The 23,044-nt window shown below is 38.2% G+C and overlaps 1 protein-coding gene across 2 annotated transcripts in view; it reads right to left on the bottom strand.

Annotated features, from left to right (window-relative positions):
• The window catches only part of PTPRK (protein tyrosine phosphatase receptor type K), a 378,847-nt gene that overhangs the window by 152,416 nt on the left and 203,387 nt on the right, over positions 1-23,044 (bottom strand). For both annotated transcript variants that reach the window (XM_059842131.1, XM_059842132.1), the window contains exon 7: positions 7,451-7,744. In XM_059842131.1, the coding sequence (XP_059698114.1) occupies positions 7,451-7,744 (294 nt within the window). The remainder of the gene's footprint in view (positions 1-7,450; positions 7,745-23,044) is intronic.

Here is a 23,044-nt window from a genome sequence, read left to right as displayed (position 1 = left end):
CAAAGTTTAAAAAAATAAAAAAAGCAAACAAGAATTAAATAAAAATCAAATATTTTTTTAGCAGAAGAAAGCCCAAAGAATTGATGCCTGTAAGAACCAGGGCTTTTGGGAAGAATGACATGATATCTCTTTGTAATGGCTTTGGAGAGAGGGGGGGAGACGAAAAATATTGAATGCATTTGGTAAATTTCATCAACATCCCCTGCCACAGCACAGCTGCTGGTACTGCTTTCCTCTTCCACCCTTCCACTCCTGCTACTCACAGCCCTCCATATCTAATCCACACTTCTCTGCCAAAAGTGCCAAAATTACTGGAAAATTAGTATGCTTCCAAAACATTTTAGTGCTGCAATGATCAGAGCAACTTTAAAAAACCTTATTAAAATTTTCCCTGATTAATTTTTAATAGAGTGATAAATGAAAATACAATAAAAGCTAGTCTCATAAAAGTTTGTTTTATTTACGTACTTACCAGCTCTCAAACACTATAAAATTAATATTGTATTCCTGAACAGTTGAGAGACCTTAATTATGAAACCAAACTGAAGCATCAAACACATGAATCAATCATGCTAAAAAAAATAAATTATTATTTCAGCTGAAATTAAAAGAAGAAGTTACAGTTCAAAAAAAGAGCTGCAGTCTTCTAAAAGGGAAAGATTATCCCAACCTGCAGCCATGTTTTTAAGAAGCAGACACAGACCAAAAATCTTTTAACATCAGTTCCCCAACTTTGCAGAAACTCTAATCAGGCTGTGAGTTATCTGGCCTGGGTGCACCCACAGCACTTTCAAGTGCTGCAATATGAAATATTGCCCACATCCATTCCTTTACAGCTGGAATGGGCACTGTGGATTAATGTACTGCAATATATTTTCTTGCCACAGACAGTGCTCCTCTCGGAAGTGTGATCTATTGACTAGTTACATGCACTTTGGATAAATCATGGCTGTCTCAGTGCCGTGGCAGGCTCAGCTCTGGGAAAAGCCACCAAACAAACCAAGGTAAGGCAAGAGATGCAGAAATTGCTTGAGAGACAGGGGAGCTCTGTGTGGTGATGGTAGCTGCTCCTTTTCCTCCCCCTGCCTCTACCACACAGTGAAGGGGCATCCTGACCTCGTGTCCTTCACCAAAAGAGAGAGGCAGTAACTTTAACCAAAGTCTTTGCACCAAACCCTTGACTGACCAGTGTGTCAAGTGCCAATGACCAAAACCATGTCTTGCTGTAGGTTACTCGTCCCTCCCTGCCCACTGCTAGAGATGTCAAAAAGAAGGCAGAAGAGGCCACTGCATACAACAGAGGCTTTGAAATGTGGGTGGCCATGCTAGAGGAGTCCACCTACCTAGGTCTGCTATACTAACTCTAAGTGAAGAGCATCAGAGTGATTTACTGCTGAATATGATACTATACTATAAAAAACTAGCCATGAACAAAATTCTTCCCAAAAATGAAGCATGAGACAATTCAGGGAGCCCATGCCTTGTGTAACACGGCACTCAAAATGTTGCAGGAAGAAAGTTTCCAGTTAGTACAGAGGGAACTTGCAGCTGCAAGTACCATATAAATGACACTAAGCAAGGCTGAATACAGCAAACAAAAAAAAGTTGAAAACTAATTTAGGGGAGCTCAGTGTCTGAACTTGCTGAACTTGCAGTTTACTGCCAATTCAACTGAGTCATCAGCATTGCACTCCTTTGAAAAAGATGATACCATGCTTAATTTACACAATCTGACAAGAACTTGGCTGGGCAGTCTGCCTGGTCTCTTGCTAGGTAAGTCAGATGCACTACAGTCCTTTCTTATGGATATGAGCATCATTAGGATTCTATATGTGGTATGGTTATCTCAGCAGTGGCACGCAGCACAATAAGCAGAGCATGGTTGCTGTTGCCAGATGATGGCCCAAACCAGATGGCTCTTCTACAGGATGCCTTCTCAATAACAATTCTAGTATTCAGTCTTAACGGGAATATGATGAAGTTCCTCAGTCCAGACTTTGTCCATTGTATTTATATCTCCCTGCTCCACCTCCCCAAATACAACCCAGTTGGTAAACCTATATGGAACAAGACTGGTGCATTTGGAATCTGATAGCAAGATCTTAAATGGCTCCAATTGCTGCCTGGCCAGAAGCCCAGAAACAGTCACAAGTGCCAAACACATTTGTAAAAACAACAGCAACTTATAAATATTGGTGTAATGAGGGCTCTTCTGGAACGACAAATGCAAAATAATTTTTAAAATATCATATTAATTCAGTTTCAAGTTGTTAATCTTTAGTTTATCTTTAAAATGCATTCAAACTGTAAACAACAAAAATATGAGCAATAAAACCACATAATTTAAGCACTCAAAATGTATTCACATTGTCCTTGAAGCTACATTTTAAGTCCATAATAATAACTACTTTGAGGGAAATAAGATAAAAGTTCTGCTTGAAACACGAACACAGCTGTTTTTCTGTAAAGGTCAAAATTTCTCTCTGTCAACATTAAAAAAAAAGAGGTTGAAAATTACACACTCATCTGTATTTTTGTTAGCTTTTACAGTTTTAACCAATTGCAGTTGCACTACTGCAAGGGACACTAATGAAGAGCACAGCTCATCTGTTCAGCGCTGTATATTTCAGGAGTCTCCCATGATGCTGACTCTACCCAATTTTATAAACACATTGCCTCATATTCCAATATCCTAAATTCTCTTGTACAGTGCACTGCAAAGCCTACAAAACCAGGTCCTCACCCTGAACCCTCTGCCTTGGCTCTGCAAGAGTAAAAGCCAACAAGCACTGAGTGAAGTAGCACTCCGCACGCCCCACATCAGCACATCCAGATTCTATGCTGCAATGTCCCTCTCACCCCACTCATTTCAAAAATAATTTACAATTTTTATGTAACCACAACAATATTTTAGTTCTCCAGATGGCCGTGCAGGGTCACTTTCTCAAAGGCAACCTCTCTGGGGTCCCTCTGTTATAAATCCCAAGAAAATGATCAAAAGCCTTTGAGCTTCCTTTTGTTTTTCAATATTTTTCCACGCTTTGCTTTTTTTTGTTTGTTAGAAGAGAACTCAGCAGTATCCTGCACTCTGTGTATATTGTTTTTGAAATTAATACATGTAGAAACTGTACATAAACATTCTGCACTGGAAAAGGCAGCAGAAAGCAGCCCAGCTCCCAAGTCTTCAGCTGCAGGTGTTCATGTGCCAGAATTGCACCGCTGAGCCAGCATCTCCTGCTCTGGTGCCTTGAGGCTGCCTGTTAGTAATAGCAGGTTTCTGTGACTGATAAAGATTCTGAACAATAACAATAATGACAACAGTAATAATAATATTATCATTGATAAATATTTTTCCTTTCTCAGCTCTGCTAAAGCCATAAAGCTTCCCCCCGTCCTAACTCATTTCATTATCGAGACCAAAAAAATGAAAACACACAGCACTATTTTTTCCAACTCTTTTACAATTCTTCATGTTTTTCTGAAAAATCACACCTTGTACTGAACTTCAGTAAAGTAGGAGCAAGCAATTCCACTGTGTACATACATTAAGCTCTGGACAGGCTGAACTATTGACCTCCTTTGCCGCCAAAATATCAGTTAATCATAAAACTGAGCTGTGAGCTGTTACTCAGAAGCAGCAGCCAACATTAAGAGAACAACTTCTAATTTAGAGCTGAAAAATCAGGCTAAGTGGACAATTTTAGATTATCACCTATTTTCTACACCCTGCCCCTCTCCCCTACCCCCCTCAAGGGAAGAAAGGCAAAAACAACTCAGGGGATACGCTGGGAAGGACGACACACCCCAGAGCCACAGAAAACAGCCTTAAGGATTACTTCTGGTTAAAGTGTTACTCTCTGCCTTTTGTTTTGGTGTTAAAATCCTGGAGAAGTGAATAATCTTAGCAATGACCCCAGGCAAGAGGCGAAGTCAGAATGAAATAAAGCCCAGGTGCCCTGTGAGGACTGAGGGGGAGGAAGTACCCTTCAGCATCAGGAGCTGAGAACAAAATGCCTTGGTCATAGCATCATGGGTGGTGCTTAGAAGAGGAAATAACAAAGCACACACCTGGCTCTTACAGAAAGTAATGGAAGAAAATAAGTGTTTTGCTTCAGATGTTTCAGGCTTCAGCCATTTAAAAACGCTCAGTGGTTTCATATATTTGATTGCTCAGCACTATCTTTAATCACAGACTGATAAAACAACACATCTAATAAAATGCTTTAGCTTCAGCACAGGAAAGATTACCTGGGAAATGCTGGGTAGACAAACAGGCTGTCAGAGGACTTAACTAGTGGAAGAATTATCTCTTCATTAAAGAACAATTTTGTTTAGCATTAGTGGAAACATTTAGTAAATGAGTCACCAGACACTAGTTTTGCAATGAGGAAGACAGAAAATGATCTAAATACCTAATAATAAAAGTGCACGTATGACAACGAGGTAAGTATGATCATCACTCAAATCACTGAGGAGTAGAATACATCTCCAGCAAAGCAGAGGACAACTGATCAATAACGTTATTAAGAAATAGCATGAAATTATAAATACTGAATGAATTATGGGGAAAAGGTATTTTAAACTTCATTTGAAAACAATGCTGATATTTGCTTAAGCATTAAACAGAGAGCAGAATAATAGCTTATTCTCATTATTTTTTCAGCGAGTTTGCTGTTGCTGCTTGGAATGCAAAGTTTAATCCTTACAATCTCATCAGATCAACATCCACTAATGCACACTTTTTAATGTGTATAGAGAGCAGTCAAAATTCATGTTAAAAATTTATTTATTTTCCACCATTCCATCTGATACTGAGGAGATAATCAATTATAACTTGTTTCAGAATTTGAACTAATGTGTGTAAAACTTGTGGAAAGAAAAAATTGACAAGGAGCATTGACAGAAAAGAGAGTATCTGTCTGAAAAATAAGTGAGCTTGTCAGAAATGAGAATTAGGAATAATTGAAGAAACTCCAGAAAGAAGATATTGCTGCAGAGATGTCATCTAATACAGCACAGTAAATCACCTGCCAGTCACTGGTACAATACCGGCAGCAGCAGAGATAATACTGCAGGGTGAGATATTCCATTATTACTTTGCCTTTTCTTATAAATCTTCTCTTTGGAAGAGACTAATTTTGATGTTTATAATTTGCCTTTTAAAAGCAAAATATAAGTATATACAACAACAAAAAAAAATAATAGTATTGACAGAGACCTGGAGTTATCTACCAGAAGCCTTGGGAGAACACTGCAGAAAAGGAAAGTCTGCCTCATTTTCCAGACAGGTGAGGAGGCAGCAAGGCGTTCAGTCTGGTTCTGTCCCTGACTCATCCCTGATGATGCACACAATATTTCAGTCTTCACAAACCCTTGCTGACACACCTTCTTCTATGCGAAAGAAGCCAATAGTAACAATTATTAGCCTTCACTTTAATGAAATAGGAAGAATCCGTCTCACTGCAAGGTAAACAGCTTAAAATTTTATTATTAAAATTATGCATGCTGCCACAGAAAGTTCAGAATTTTCTTCTCAAGTATTTTTTTGATCAGCTTGATTCCACAGTGGATTAAATTGAGTTGAAATTTTTTATCAAGCTAGACTAGATTTGGGAGCCTTACATGTGAGTGTTATGTTAAAAAAAAATTAAAAATAAAAACACACCCACAATAACATGATTTTCCCTATGAGGTTTCTAAAAATATGTCACATAATTACTTCCTTTCCCAGAAAAAATCTTTATTCTGTCACAACCTGGGTAAATTAAATTACATTTTTTCAAGTGCTATGAAAACAACCTGAACATTTCAATTTGCTAGTCTCAGCTCAGCCTCTTTAAAACAGAAGCAGTTTTCCAATTCCTACTTTTTCAGACAAATGTCTAAGCCAATTCTGTGCAATAAACCAATACTTTACCCTTACTTAGATCTCAAAGACTGGCACCTTAACTGAGATAGACACATAGATCTTTCTACTTCACTGGAAAGACAGACTAAATTATAAATACAATCATAAAATCCAAAAGGTGCCTTCAGCTAGGTCTTACTCCAGCTTCCTGTATCAGCTTCTGACAGTACTGTGAGCAACTTTAAAAAAGATTCTCTAATTTTCTAGAATTCATGCCCACTGACCTAGCCAGCTAGAATTCCTGGCTTCTGGTCCAGACCCTGACATTCTTCCTTAAGTAAACAAAGTGAGTGTTCATTCATCAGAGATCTGTCTTCAACTTGTGAAAAAAAACTATTTATATTTCTGATTCACATATGCACATATATATATATATATATATATATATATATATATATATACACATACATGACACATGGAAACCTGAGATTCCAGCTTGTCCTTCTGATTACTTTAATGCAGTTGTGGATAGATGGTTATCAGGACTCTTTGCTAAATCAAATACTGTGCCAACTTTAAAATACTGTCAGGCCCTAGAAGTCCTGAGACTAGGAGGGAAAACCCCACAATTTAATTTATGCTTATTTTCCTCACAGTCTGAGATTCAAATCTATAATTTTTCTCCCCTGAAACTATCAGACATAGGTATTATCTTTTTTCTTGTGAAAGCTGAGATTAAAATAACTGAAAGTAGCTTTAGAAGGAACAGCAAATAACACAAGTTGGCAGTGTTTAATCTTCTTGGTGCTGGCCATGTAGGGGCACTCTGAGAAACAAGAAGCAAACTGCAGGGCTCAGCAGCACATGATTTTGGTAATAGAAGTCAAAAATAGAAAAAACGCTCTATTTGTATTTTCAATTGTATTCTACAATTTACAGAATCAAAGAATATCCTGAGTTGGAAGGGTCCCACATAATCTGATCCTACTCCCAGTCCTGCACAGGAGAGCCCCAAGAGTCACCATGAACCTGAGAGCATTGTCCAAACACTTCTTGAACTCTGACAGGCTTGCTGCTGTGACCACTTCCCTTGAGAGCAGTCATAGCTAGAGATTTTAGTATTTGTATTTTAGTTCTTGGATATTCTGTCAGGCCATAGGTAACTGCTTGGGAAAGGACAAACTGTGCAGAAGTACACTACTTTTTTTCTTTTTTCCACAATTCTGTTTCTTAAACATATCCTTTTTTCCCATGCAATTTGCTTTATGTGCAATTTTACTTAAACTGTATTTGAAAATACGAAGGTGAAGAAACGAGGAGGTCAGAAATCAAGAGGTTCCCTTCCCTATGTGATGCGAAGCAAAATGTTTTCTTAGATTTCTAACTTCTTGCTCCCTAATCTACCCTCCAAGGATTAGCAACCTAGAACAATGACCAGGCAAAGTAGAGGACACAGCAAATCCTTACTGGGGATCCTGTGGGTGTGAAGGGAATCCTTAAATCCTCATACAAGTTATTTGGAGCCAACAGGCTTGCCAATCAATTCAACCATAAAATAAACAGTTTTGGGCTTTTTGGTAATTTTTCCAGAGCAACACTCACCAGCACACTTGGTCCTGGTGATGAGTGGTGGTCCTGGCTGCCCCGTGCCACCTTCCCCCGGGCGGGTGAGCAGGACCCGAATCTCATATTCGGTGTCAGGGTCCAGGTGCCACAGCTTGTACGTTGGTGCATTGACAGCGTGGGTCTCGGTCCAAGTCCCAGATGTCATCCTGTACTCCACTTCTTTCAGGATAATGGGGCCATCCCCAATGATGGAGTTGGCATTCAGCTGGATGAGCAAGTAGGTGGGCCCAACGCCCAGCAGCTGCGGGGGTGCTATTGGCCGAGGCGGCTCTGCAAGGGAGACAAAAAATAAGGCAGGGATAAAACAAAAGCTGGAAAAGCCACTGGGAGGAGGGCTCTCTACACAGGAAGTTGTCAGAATTTGGTCAGCAAAGATTCCAAACCACAGAAACAAATTCAAACTGACATCATTGAAGAAGATCTGAGGAGAATTTCAGCTGATGGAAGTGAGTGGTGCACTACCGGCATCTGCTCAATGCTGTATTTTCCTTTTAAAAATCTCTGCTAGAGACCACAAAATACTGTCTGATTTATATATTGCTGCTGCTTGAGATTTTTTTTCTGAAAAAAACTATGCTCATCTATATAATTTACTATATCAATAACTTGAAATTTTCTTTTATTGACTGAAGCCACATTTGCACTTTCCATATAGAAAGAGCTGCAAGAGATGATACACAACCCCTGCACAGAATATCCTTAAAAATTAGTATCACTGCACTTAATCTGAAACCCACTGGATGCAGTTAGGGGAAAGGATACAGATGCCTATTACAGGCATTCAGAATACTCAGAACTGAACAAAGCTGCCAGGAGAATGACAAAATAAAGATACATAGCAACAACATATAATATTTTATTCTTTATAAGTTATTACTGATTTCGAAACTTGAACAATAGGATGTGTGCCGCCTTTTGTCACCCCCTCTTCTCATCAGCTTCTCCCTGCCTACATATTTCGATGCAGCTGCAAAGTGAAAAAGGTAATGGACAGACCAAACAGAAAGAGGTTGTCCCCCTACCCTGAGAAATGTTAACATAGAAAGATTGCCTCAGCATGATTTATTTTAAGAAACACTCACAAGCAACAAGTATTTTTCTAATAAAATGAATTCACTGATAAACACGGAAGGTTCATTTTCATTCCAGATGGCTCATATTTCAGCTAATTTGTTTCAGTTAATTAGGCAACAATGCTAAATTCAGTGCACACAGGGGTTTCACACAGCAGTGATGCAGATCTAACAAATCAGCAACTCTGAGCAGGTAGAGGAGATCTCATGGCCAGTACATTAAAAATAACTCTTTACACCAGACAATAAGATTTCCCTAGCAGGGGACCCTTACATTCTGCACAACAGAAGTTAAGACACAGATGCATTGCACGTATTCTGCCTCCCGGGGATGATGCCTGGGTGAGGAGTGGTGGACCTCCTTTGACATCCCATCCTCCCTGCGTGATGAAGTTCAGTCCCTGGTTCTGCCCACTTCCCTTCCAGGTATCACAGCTTGCTCCAAGCAGTATATTTACCAGCTCTATAAGCAACCAAGTTTCCCAGATTTTGGCACATATCTTGAGGACTTTTTTCTAAATTAGCTGCTTCTCAAACCACTCAGTTTGGAGACCAGGGAATCTTTAGCCATGCTATAGTGTCTGTAATGGGACCTGATTTTTTTCCTCACCGAGTGAAAGGTGAGTGCTCCAAAGTGTTTCCATTTCTGCTTCAGGATATATAAAACTGTAAAAAGTACCTCAATTAAATATTAACTTTTTACCCTTCTTTGGCAATCTATGTGCTTATGAATTAATTTAGATCCCTACCTGCATCAAAGATCAGAAATGCAACTAGCCATAATGAGGGCAGTTTATTTGCTGTGGAGCTAACATATTAAATGTCCAACTAATGTATTCTAAGGTCAGTGTATATTACAGCAGAAAACATCATCATTGATGAGCATGATGCACTACCAACTCCAAGTTATAAACTTCTAAAACATATGGCTATGTTTAGAAGTATACACTTTGATTAAGAGCTGGATTATCACAAATAAAACCTCACATTAATGAGGGCATTGCCTATTAAGTTTTTATGTTAAGAAGTAAAGCACATTCTTATATTAGCATACGCATTTTGTTTTTAAGCTCTTGAGGCCAAGGAGACTTATTTATAAAGTCTCTCCCAGTTCCAATAAATTATGCATGAATTTTAATCAGTTAGCAAATGAACAAGTAATTGTTCTGCAGCATTATTAATATTCTTCATAATATAATATACTATCAGAACCAGAGGTGAGGTGCAAGCAGAAATCCCAAAAGTACACTAAGTATCAACTGAAGCATGCAATCCCAATATACCAGGATAAACTTTTCTGATGTTACCCAATTAGCTTTCTATTAATTATTCCCATTCATTATTCTATAACCACATCTCCAATTATAATTTGAAATCACAATTTCCTTTTGTATATACAGCAACCTGAAACTTTTACAGTTTAAAAATTACCATTGGTCGCTAAAAAAGATAGAACAAAGCCATTATTAATGTTTTGGTTGCCATTCCCATATAAAATACCACACATATCAACAATACTTTTCTTTCAGTGTGTTTTAAAACATAATTTAAATCCTTCAAGGAAGTATATGTTGCTGGCTTTTTTTACCCCAGCAAGCTGGGTCCACCTGTAGTAAATAATCCAGTTTCAGAGTGCCCTGAGAAGACAGCCTGCCAAAAATGAAAAACCTCTTACATGAGGCATGAAAAATAAAAGGAGATGCATGAAAAAGTACCCTAAAGAAAATCACCCTCTCAGAAGTTTGTTCTGGCTTATAAACAACATAAAATCTCAGCTTCAGCCCAGCCAGGTGATGGCTTAAGTTGTTCAGAGCCTGGATTAGAGGTAGAATTGCAGGAAGCTGAGGCTCACCAGGTACCCACCACAGCAGCTTTCCTCCTGCCTGGCCCTGTCAATGTGCTCCAATGCAGGTGGTCCCTACTGAGATGCATTTTGTGGCTCCCAGTCACCCAGACCCAAAGCCAGGTGAGGCAGCACAGTGATGTTCCTCCACACTCCCCCTGCCTTGATCATTGCAACCCAACTGGAGAGCTGTGCACTTTATTTCTGCCAGAAAGAACTGACCTGCCTCAATTACTATGAGGAGATACGGCTAAGGCACACAGAATTCCCAGCAATCAATTTTCCTTGAGCTCAGTTCCCCTTTCCTCAGCCATGATCTCTCTCTGTGAAAAGCCATAAGGTTCTAAACCATAGCTTATGAAAAAATATTTCAATCCATAGATGGTTTAACTCATCAGTAGAATCACAGTTTTAATAGGTATTTAAGATACACTAAAAAGTTTGATCAAAGACCCTGCAATGGTGAGTTTCCTTTCTTCCTTTGCTAAGCACAAAATTTAACATTCCTTATCCAATGTAACCAGTTTAATTATCAACTCATTTTCTGTCTATATTTTTAGCCAGTGTATAAAGGTGTTAAATCTGATGAAATCCTTCTAGTTTTCACTGCCACTAACATCCCAGAAAGGCTATATTAAAAGACCACTTGTACATCTGCAAGATATTAAATAAATGGAAGTGTTTCCATGCATAGCATGTTGCAGTATTTGGTCAGCTCTGGTTTTGACATAAAATGCCCACAGCTAAGGTAATAAAAAATTAAGACTGACATTTCATCAGTACAAAGTTCTCATTCTGCTGAGCTACTAGCAGTACATTATGCTCACATCAGTATGTACATGACATTGTATATTAAATGTAGTGTGATATTTAGGCACCAATGACCAGAATAAGCATGCAACTTCAACCTCCTCTACTACTCTTCCTACAGTTAAGTGGTTGTGTCATATTTTTAATATGAAACATTGTATGCAAATAATTACGCATTCACAGGCAGAAAAAGCAACCAGAAAAGGTCATTAATGTTATTAGTATAGTAGCTAATATACATAAAATTTCCAATATTCTCAAGCCACATATGCACACTATACTACATTGCCTTTCAAGATTAAACACTTCCTAAGTTTAAAACAAAGGAAGGTATTTTCATTCCCATCTTACTGGCAATTGTATACTGTTAATGATCAGTTCAAAGCAAAACATAAAAATAAACCAGAATCCTACATATTGTTCCATTTTGGAGGAAAAGCTGGTACTGGATGCATGCCTGATAAAATCTTATTTTCCAATCTTATCTACAAGAGTCATGTTTTGCTGAGCATAACATGTACCACTCGTAAGAGACTCTTGGTAGATAGCAGGAGGGTTTGGAGGGGGGGAGGAGAGGTCTGGTCAGCACAGAACACTCAGAGCAGGTGCGTGCCTCATCCTGTACTTGTGCCTTGCACAGGATCTGCACACACTGATGCTGGGCAGTGAGAGCTTGCAGGTCTCCTCCACTCATGCACACACTGTGTCTTCCCTCTGGTGACAGCATGTTCAGCTTGCTCTGTGAAATGTCTCACACCAAGCCATACACTTGGTATGCTGATGAGCATTAACTGCTTAACCCAATACATACAACAAGGCTAATAACAAAAAGTTTAATTTTTACAAGTATAACAAAGCATTCATTCATTCTAGGAAGACCGACATCAGCCTCACCTCCCCAGAAACTAAAATTGATTTTTTTAATTACACCATAAGCTATCAAGAAAGTAGGTCACCAAAATACAAAATTCCTTTAAAATTTGTCATAATTCAAAGAAACAAAAATATGAACTCATGTAAATACTGCTAATACTGGTTGTTCTAGGGAGTATAGCAAAAATGTCTCCACAAATGACTCAAGATTGACTCAGCTCCCACCTAACTCACTTCCTCTTCTAGGAAGTTTCTTGCAAAGCTGTTTAAGAAGGTCTGCATATTTCTTACAAGGTCTCTGGCTTTCTAGTTGAATTCAGCTGAAGTTCAGTGCCTGACCCACACTGCCTATGCCTCGTTGGAGCACAGTTTTTGCCATAGGAAGCCCTGTGGGACCAGGGGCCCAAGGTGTGAGACATCCAGGCAATCTTAGACACCCAAGGCATAGAGGGGTCAGGGGTAAATCCCTGCTTGCCAAGAGCTGGACCTCTGGAAAAGTGTGCCTCTGCTCTGGGCTCCAGATTGCACATGGAGATATCGTGGCAAAGTTGCATCAGAAGATCCATGGCTTGGGGGCAGAAGGGCATGGGGAAGCAGGCTGCCAATTCCTTGCAAGAGCTGCACTGCTTCAGTACTCTTTGTGTACTGGAAGATTACATACTGCTCTAGAGATTCATGTGTTTTTAAAAGTATTGAAAACCAGAAGAAGTAGCAATATTTGTTTAAAATTTGGAGAACATGAATGACATTTAGAAGAAAAAGTTATGGCAGTCAAGTACTAGCAGGGAAACAACATTCTTGGTCTTAAAAGCTGGTTAATCCAGCAGAAAAAAAAAAGAATTACCAAGAAGTACTGACTGAAAAGTTTAATTCAAAAAAGAGTATTAAGCCACAAATAGAAGAATGAAAATAGTAAATGAAGAACAGTAACAGTAGGAAATTCTATATTCTCTTAATTTTAAGTTGGGGGAAAAATAGAAGATGTTTCTCATACCTATGGCTCCAAAGAAGTATAACTGAAAGAAATTATGTGGTTGTGAAGGCAGTGACAAAATGAATCATGAAAGGTTTGAAAATAAAAACAAAACATGGAGGCTTTGAGCTCAAAGACTTGTCGGTCTTTTTTTTTTAATTTTTGCAAAAATCATTCTGCATGTGGCATATCTTTAATACAGACTAGAAATATTTACTTCCGCTCTCCAAAATTGTAAGGAAGTACTGCTCTGACAGGAAAAAAAAAAATAATCAGAATTTAAGACAAATAAGTTTATCTTGGACTTGGCCTATCTACAAGGACACCTGGCTGTCATCTACACTGAGGGTAGCCTGACAAGACCCGTCACCCCTCAGCACCAGTACAAGGTGTATTAACACAAATGGGGGACTTTGCCAACTAAGGGGAAAGCATTACAGAAAACACGACTTGCCTGATAAGAAATTCTTCTGCTAAGTTAAAAAGCAGGTTAAATGCAGAGGACTGAAGGATGCCAAGCTGAAAGCACAGACCTGATGAGCAGCAGACGTATCATGAACCTTAAAGTCACTGAAAAAAAAAATAAACTGCAGTCACTCTGCAGTTTATTTTTAAATTTCCAACAAAATCTTAAATTTTATCCTTCTGTGCATGACAGACTACAGTCACAGCTATCACCCTATATGCTCCATCTCTAATGAGTCGTTTGGTCCTTAGTGGTTTTGCTGAATAACACATCCAAGACAAAATATACCTCAGACAGTTTGTGCAACGCATTGAGGACAGCTCAGTAATGGAAGATGAGCACTGTCCTTGGCTTCTGAAAATCAGGAAATGCAAAAAGACTGGAAAAAACCCCAAAGCCAAAAAACCAAGAACGTGGCATATTTTCTTTTTCAGCATTACTGAAAACACACCTCTAGGTCTACATTGCTCCAAGACCTAACCACCAATCAGACTTCACATGGAACATCCAAAAAACAAAATTATATCAGGACAATGTTAACAACCCAGTTCACACACACACCCAGCCTCAGATGAGAAATGCTGCCATGAGGGACTCGGTTAATGGGATTCTTGCCTGCACACCACATAGTGGTACTTGCTTTTCTTGCCTCAGCAGCCCACCTTATTCTTGTGACAAAGGAGAAGAACAAGTGCAAGCTTATTCTCAGCCAGACATACTATACATCAGCTCCATAGATTACTCCTGCCCAAAAGACACAATGCATCTGAAAAACGTCAGAATAAAGGAGCATGAGCTCGACTGCTGGGCAGGGCACATTGCAGAGGCTGCAGGAAGGAATGCTTTCTTAAACCATCTGCAGCCCTCAAAATAACTCACCATAGAGAAGTTTTACAATCACCTCCACTACTGCAGAGCCAAATGCTGCTGAGAAATTAACACAATAAAAACCCAACCAGCTGCAAGTCCTTTGGAGCTCTCATAAGCCTTGGCCATTTAATTAATAATTCCCCAAGACATCAGTTGGCTTTTCAATTTGTTCATTAACTCATTTACCATATTCTTAATACATTTATTTGTTTCTTTTCTTTTTTTCTTCCCAGTGGACAAAAATGACTCTCTGTTTATCAAGTTTTACTCATTTTAACCCATTTTCTATGTTGTTAACAATTGTACATTGTCAATTTTTTTTCTGATAGGAAAGTTTCTAATGCTCCCATCTTTGTCTTCTACAGCTAGCTTGGAGAAGGCACTGTATTGATGAAAAGACAGACTTTTTCATAAAAATAGCTAACTTTGATATATTACACCACAAAATGATTTCTTCATGTACAAATCAGAAGGCTTTTACAGTGAAGTGCTCCATGTAGCTACAGGCCTGCCTTGTTAAAAAACAAACAAACAAAACCAACAAAAAAACCCAAAACAACAAAAAAAACCCCAAAGCCAAAACCAAACTCCATCACAATCAAAAGCTAATTCTGACTTAGCTGCTGTCCTGTGACCATAAGTGATGGTGGCTGCATGGAGAAACTTAAAGAGCTCATGATCTACAATTCTGCTATAAAGGTTTTCCTCAATCTTTTTTTTTCTTTCTAATTTCACCTATGCAGACTTTATTTCTGTGACGTTAAAATAGAATTTATCACAACTGCACCGTATTTGGCACTAGCTGCTAGTCTGGAGGTTGAGACACAATACCTACAAAATGTTACATTTTAATTAAGAGAGTTAGTTGTCTGGAACAAAAGAACTCATTCTAAGTAATGGCTTGGTGACCAGGTGCTGTCAAGTGATTTACCCAACTCTCTTCAGAGAGTTTGCAAGACCATTTTCATTGTCTTTTATTACTTGAAATGGAAAAACTGAAAGGATCAATTTTAAATAAGCATTAAAAATAAATATCTATAACATTGAAATTCAGGTAACTACCTGGAGAATCGGCCACTGGAAAAAAAACAGCAACAAACAGAAATGGCAAACTGAACAGTGAGCTCACAATACTGGCTTAGGTAGGGTACTGACATATTTCAACATAATATCTCTAATTTGGGGTCTGCAAACAGTAATAGTATGTCACAAGCTCACTTCAAGCTACTGCTTTAGCTTTGAGCACCCAATACATAAAGTTTGTGTCATAGATACGACAAAGTCTGCAAGCTCATGCGGCTAAAATGTATTTAATTTAGGTGACGTGGCAGTTAGTGACCACCTAAAGTGCTGAAATAGGAATTATTTCAGCAGTGAAAACTGCTAACTTCTGCATAGTGATGTTCTATCCTATGCATCACTGTGGCACTTTATTCACCTTGATTTGAAACACCACCACATTCATTTTATTATCTTCCTTTAAAATAAAGGAACAGTGTGCAGCTTTAGCATTGTCAGCAGAAAGTGTAAACAAGGTTAAGAACATGCCCAGCTCATATGTAAAAAAAAAAAAAAAAAGGCTGTCTCAAAACTGCAATATGTCATCTCTCTAAACAATTTAGGATCAGGACACATGCCTAGTTTTTGAGTGATAGTAGGCTATGTTACTATGGGAATCAATTAGAAGATTATGACACATTTTGTCAAAAAGACAGCATTGTGTAAAGACACAGATGCAGCACACTCCTAGAGGAAAAATGAATAAAAGTAAGAAAAAGAGGTGCCTGTAATGAGAAGACATTCAAATTTTAAATAGGAAAAAGAAAATCAGTCAGCATAAATGACTCAGCTGTAGAAATGTCTCCAGCAAAGACTTGATTACAATGACTTCATTATCCACACGTATCAGCAATGCCCTCGAGATCTCAATGTTGAGATTACTGTTGGAAAGAAATATTTTATCTGCTTCATTGTCAGGAACCAGCAGGTTGAGAACAAAGTTTAATACCTTCTTCAAAATTGGTGCTTCCCAAGAAAGAATTACTCTCAACTCTACAAGGCTTTGCGATTTGACAATACTGTGATTGCATGCACATCCACATGCTGTCAATGGTGAGAAGGAATAAAACTAGAAATTACAGAAAGAATGCCTGAAGAAAAACAAAATATTGTTTTAGAGACTCCAGAATTTTCATTTTCATGGTGAAGCAACTTGTGATGGGAATATATTTCTTTTCTGGGTACTTGGATTATTTTAATTTTTATTTAATTTTAAGTCTGAAATGGTCCTGTTGAGATTGTGAAGATTTTTGCATTATTCTTATATCTGTGGATGCTGTAGTCATGCTTACACACTCAGTTTACTGCCTAAACAACCCAAATATAGAAACTTTCTGACAGACAGAAGTTACTGTGACATATTTATAATCAAACTCAAAAAAATTCAAACACCTGCAACAAAACCAGAGCATTTCAATAGAATTTAGAGAAGCAAAAATAAATCAATAAATATATAAAAATAAAAGGGGGGGGGGCAAATAACACAGATTTACACCTCACTAGCTGTACCTATCTATAAAACTTGAAAGCTAAAATAATTCACCAAGACAGCACTCCTGCCTGTCCTGGAATTCTCCTGTCCACCTTATTTTAAAAGCCACATGCCAGTACTACCACAAATTTTTATTACCAGCTCTACTGCATGCCTTTTAAATGGCAGAGAAAAAACGTGTCATGTGCTGTTGGGACAGTAGCATCATGAGACAGGATTCATAACTGGATCATGCTCCATAAATGCAATGAGCTGCACATGACCTTGTACCAGAAGGGCACTGAAGTCTAAAGTACCTGCAGGTGAGAGGAATAGCTGGCATGGCTTTGGCTTCCAAGCATTTACAGTTGTATTTAATAGCAGTTACAGAAACTTAAGTGTGTAAGAGATGAGACTGATTTTACTGTAACCATTAACTCAAACCATGGGTTAAATAATTGATGCACAGAGGTGGGGAGAGGGAGAGAGAGGGAGAAAGGGAATGGGAATGGGAAAGGGAAAACTGAAAAGGGAAAGGTCACACACTTATTATTAAGGCAAGACCTTACAAATGCACAGGGGGCAGAGATGAATAGAAAACCTTCCCCTTGAGACTTGCAAGGCATTCTGCAAAGTTCTTTCTCAGGTATCCCATTTCACGTATGGGAAAAGCTTTCTGTCAGCACTTGAATACTACCATCAAAAGAAGGTAATATAAGGGTTACACATTAATGATTATGTAGAGGGATTTTGTGTGTGCTCAGCCTATATAAATGTACAGGGAAAAATGACAGAATTCATCACCACTTTTGAGCAAACTTATTTTTGAGGGGCTGTTTTCTTGCTCAAATCCCTCTCTTTCTATTCATAATCTTTTCTAAGACACATATAGATGTTCCCACCAGCAATATCTTCACATTTCTTATTACAGCATGTCCAAATATTTCTTGCCAAAAATGCCAGAAGGCAGCCCACTGGAATGACAGGGAAGGGGACTAATTTTAGGAGGCACTGAGACACTTCCCTCAATCTATGCAATGAACCAACCGAAACCAAAATGGTTTTTACATCACATTTTTACCTCACAGATGTGAAATACTCATCATCTAACATGTACCTCAGAGAGCAACCCTACTCCTCCACTTCCCACCAGAGTTGCTTGCAGTGTCACTCCTCTACACCACATTCACAGAGGTTTAGGTTTAAAACTGATCTTGCAGGGCTGTACATGGAAGTTCCCTGCTTTCCTAGGTTCCTGCAGCAACTTCCAGTTGCTTTCAGACAAAAGCCAGGGTCAGCAGAGAAAGAGAAACACAAGTTCAGCTTCTTGAGAGAGGGGAAAAGGGAAGGCAAGGATTGAGACTACCTTTTAAGAAGGTGCTGGCTACTACATCTGCTTTTACCATGAAAGCCAGCCTCAGAAAGGGGCAGGAGGATAGATTTGGCCAAATAACCATCATTCTTGCCACAGCACCTGGACAGATGTTAAGAAACATCTGTGAAATGAGGGTAACAATGCAGCTGCCATTCACCCCTTGCCAAATAGATTCTGAGTGTGATGAAAAGTCTGAAAGAAATTTCTAGAAAAACAAATCAGAACAGAAAACTCCACCAGTTCTTCATGCTAATAAGATCTTTATGAGATATTATGATTTTATATGAGTTGATAAAAGCCTGTCATCTTTATTTTGTTGCAAAAAACGTTCAAAGTAGCAATATGAATCTGGAATAGAAACTCCCTGAGTAAAGTAAAAGAGTCTAAATTTGGCATCTTATTTCAGTTGACACAATCATTCAGTCTAAGAAAAAAATCCTTTTTTGCTTAGTTATTTTAACCATTCTAAACTATCTTAACAATTCTTTAATGAGAAAACTTCACAGGAACACACAGCTTCTTATTCTGCTACTGCAAGTTTTAATGATTGAATATGATACTAACCAACATCTACTTAAGCTGGGCTGGCACACTGAAAGTTCTGGAACCAGCCTTGTGTATTCACAAAAGAAAGGCAAACAAAATCAACAACTCCACAGAAGTAATAAGAGAAGAAATTATTAGGGCAGAAATTGTACAGTACAGCTTTTCTCTCCAAATACAAGATCCACTGGTAATAATATAGTTTATAATAATATGCACCATTGTGGAAATTGCTACCTTCAAAGATTGCACAAGTAACCCACATTGTTTATTACATTTACACATATGCCTGTTCATAACAGGCATTTCGTCGAAGGCTGGGGTTTTTCTGGTTCTGCATGTTGAACCATGCACCTAAGAACACACTACAAAAGATTTGGAGACAAAAATAAATCAGTTGTCACCAAATTACCAGTTAAACAGACAGCAGTAATACCTTAAGGTAGCCTTACATTTTACATAAATGTTGGTAACAAAAGCATGCCATCATGGGGAAAAAAAATTTTTGTGCAATTTTACCAGGAAGCTCTGTTGGCTCCAGTACCAAAAGCTGGGAACACTTTTCACAAATTTTAAATACTGTTTTTGATGAAGAAAAGGAAAGTCATGATTCTTCCTGCTGAATTCTGAAGTTCTTCCTGAAACTTTTAATGTGTGAGAGTTCTTTGAAGAATTTGGCTGCTTTGTTTGCTTTTAAATGACTGCAAGCACCAGGAAACTTCTCTCATGGGACCTGCTATCCCTCTGATAAATGTGAGTTTGGGGCATAAAAGAAGCAGTTTTGTCAACTCAGAGGAATGGTGAAGCTGCCTCACTGAACTCTATTTGGGCTTCTTCCTCTCAATACACATAACCTTGCCTGCTCTTCACTGACTCCTCACCTTCCTCCCCAAGCCGTAATGGGAAAGGCAAGCGGGACTTACAGAAATGTTCAGAATAGATGCATATAACTTTTTTTCCAAGCATAAGAAGCAACAACACAGCATTGTAACAGTTAAAAAAATCCCCTAAACCTTCTCATTTTCATTTAACATAGTGGTTTTCTTTCCAAAATTCACTAGAGTTTTACTCAAAGGAGTTCTTCATCACTGTACCAAGAAGTCGGTGATCAGCAAGATTTGTATCTCTAATATCTCCCCACTTGGCCCAGCCTCATTTCCCAACTTCTGAGGCACATTCTCAAGGAGCAAATCCTTCTCCTTAGTACCTACATTCAGCCAGTGAAAATTCAGGGGCTAGGCAATCCTAAGCATGAAGTCGATTCTGGCTGTTTTCCAGTGATCAAATAATCCCTTTCTCAGGGCCACACAAGTACAGGAAACCCATTTTATAGTTAACTTTGGTTACAGTCAAGAATATAGAGGTGCCACCAACCAATCTCATGCACACATATTTTATACCTTCCTAAGTGCAGTGACTTATAAATTGAAAACAGAATAACTCCATATACACAAAAAAAAAAAAAAAAAAAAACCAAAAAACTTTCTCCTTTAGAAGGAAATGGGCTAGAGTGGCTGAGGTTGGGGTTGCATTACTTTATGGGGAGAAAAGGGTGTGTGTGTGTTTATGTGTGGAAAAAAAAAAAGATGAGAGGGTTAAGATAAAAAAGTTCATCCAAATTCAGAAAATAGCTGCAAGAAAAAACATTTACACTAGGATTTCCAAAATAATGTTTTGATTTTTCAGCCTAATAGCATGTAAGGCACTTGATTAAAAAAAAAAAAGGGCATTCAGAATATATTTCAGGAATATAGAGAAGACAATCTCTCAGTATAAGGACATTCCATATCCACTCCTCTTGTCTGACTGGAGTCAGAATTTGTGCCGAGATTTTCCATTTCCAAGTACAGCACCTTACCCTAAAGGTTCAGAAATTCCCAGAGGAGTCTCTACAACCTTCCTTTTGAGGCTGAACCATTTCTCTGAACATTCACTAAGTCATATGTCTACCTACAATGCCAGTAAGAAAACATGAGGTTTTAGTGATGGCTCCAACTAAGCAGCAATAACCTTATCTGCTGCGCTACATAACTGCAGGTATTTTGTGAATAGTCACATCCAGCTTTTCTTGTTTTCCTTAAGATACTGCAGAATTAAGAAATAAAATGGCAAAAAAAGTCAAAGCTGATAAATATAAAGCAGTGCATTGAGCCTTATGAATCCCTTATGGAGTCTAAATCAGTATAATCAGAGAGGAATAATATTTCTGTTGGGAATTTCAAGACCACGTCACTTCAATTCAGAAAAAAAGATAGGATATCAGTGCTTATTAGGAACAGAACACAAAGAAAGCATAAGATCTTGTGTGACTGTGTAAACCCATAATGATCTCTCATCTAAAATAAATTATATAGGTCTGGTCTTCCTATCTCCTGCCAGATGAGCTAGAAGAGAAGACACAGAAAAGGCCAAATAGAAGTTATTGAAGACCTAGGACAACTTCCTATGTGGAAACATTTAATCAATCTGCAACACTCAACATGAAAGAAACATGATTGAAGGAATACATGCTAGATGTTTATAAAACAACAAGTGGCATGAGATTGATTAATATGGAATGACTTGCTGTTTCTTGGAGTGAAAATACACAGCAGCTTCGGAGGGAAGTATGTTCTTCTGTTAATAACCGAAACTAACTATGGGAACTCATTGCTCCCAACTGAACAAAAACACAAGCCCAGAAATGATTTGACAAATTTGTTGAAGGTTTGTCATGGATATTACACACATGATTCATTGATATAGTCCCTGGCTCAATAAATCTTGACCTATAGATTGCTAGATGTTCAGTGATATATGGAGTGCCTCTCTCATTCTTAGATCTCTTCCTAAGCCTATACATTAAACTAAGAAGATTTTGGCCCAGCAGCAATGTTTTCTGAAGTCACTATCATGTTCTCTAGAACTAAAAAAAGCCAAGAAACTGCTGCTAGCTGTCAAGCTACTTCTTGAATATTGGACAATATTGGAAATAACCCATAGACTTGAGTCCATGTAATCCATATAGGTGAGTGCCTCCTGCATAGAGCTACTAATGATTCAACTACCCTCTTCTTTCAGAGTGTGGATGCTGCATGGCTGTATGGTCACATTTCCTTCACATTCCATTATAAATCATCAAGGTTTCCTTTCTTTTTTTTTCCTGATGCCTGAATGGAGAGCTCTAGGTTTTAAAACAACAGCTACTTTGTAGAGCAAAAGCTAACTAATGGAAAAGAGAATAATTTTTTGTTGATTTACATCCCTGAATGGTTAATATAATATAGATGCAGTAAGAAGACCATAATTATGCTGTACCGTCATTAAATAATTCCAGACACATCTTATGAAGTTTTTTTTTTTTTCATATCCCACCATGGCTTTAATGTGTGGGGAAAACGATCAGCAAAGGCAAACAAAGTCAGCAAGTAAAACAGCTTGTTTGAACTCCCTCATTGCAGGCCAATTCTTCTCATTGCAGGCCAATCCATGAGTAATACTAGGGCTTACAACCATTACAACACCTTAAGAAAAATCTACACCACTTTTCTACACAGCCTCTCCTGCCAAAGCAAAATATTTTGCCCTGCTGTCTGCCTTTGTTTCACAAGTAGTTAGAATACTTACCTGTACTTCCCCCACAGGCAAGTGTTCTAACTCTGTGGTGTTTATACTTTTCTTGGCCTGAATAGTCTATAATTTCTTTCTCTTCAAAAAAAAATGGGTAACGGAAGCAGGCCAGTAGCATTGTTGAAGCTCAAAGTACCCTTTCAAAGCACTAAAGAGACCAAAACATTTTCCCTTTGCTATGCTGCCTAATTTTTCTCAAGTTATTTAATGAAGCGTTTCTCTTCATGCCCCATTTACACCTTATGATAATCAATCATTAAAAAGCCACAAAACACCTGTTATTCCATCTATGAGTCCTCATGGCACTTTTCTCGCCCAAGTTCATAATCTTTTGCTATTCAGTATACTATTTTTGCCTTTGTATTGTCTTTTCTATGAACACCTTACATTGCCCTCTGGTTGACTCACTCCTTTTAAAAGTCCTTTTGAGAAACTTGAATTACTTCTAATATTGCAATCAGTCACTTTTTCTTCAGTGGAAGAATATTTTTTAATTTAGATTCAACAAATCCTTTAACAAGAATACATTTTGCCTCTGCTTTTTTTCCTTTGGGTGAGTATTTCAAATACTTTTCAGAGCAGCACAGTTATGTGTGCATAGTTGT

Source organism: Haemorhous mexicanus, chromosome 3, assembly GCF_027477595.1.
Source record: "Haemorhous mexicanus isolate bHaeMex1 chromosome 3, bHaeMex1.pri, whole genome shotgun sequence".
Taxonomy (NCBI): domain Eukaryota; kingdom Metazoa; phylum Chordata; class Aves; order Passeriformes; family Fringillidae; genus Haemorhous; species Haemorhous mexicanus.
The sequence above is the reverse complement of the archived record's forward strand: the minus strand, read 5'-3'. Positions and strand labels throughout refer to the sequence as shown.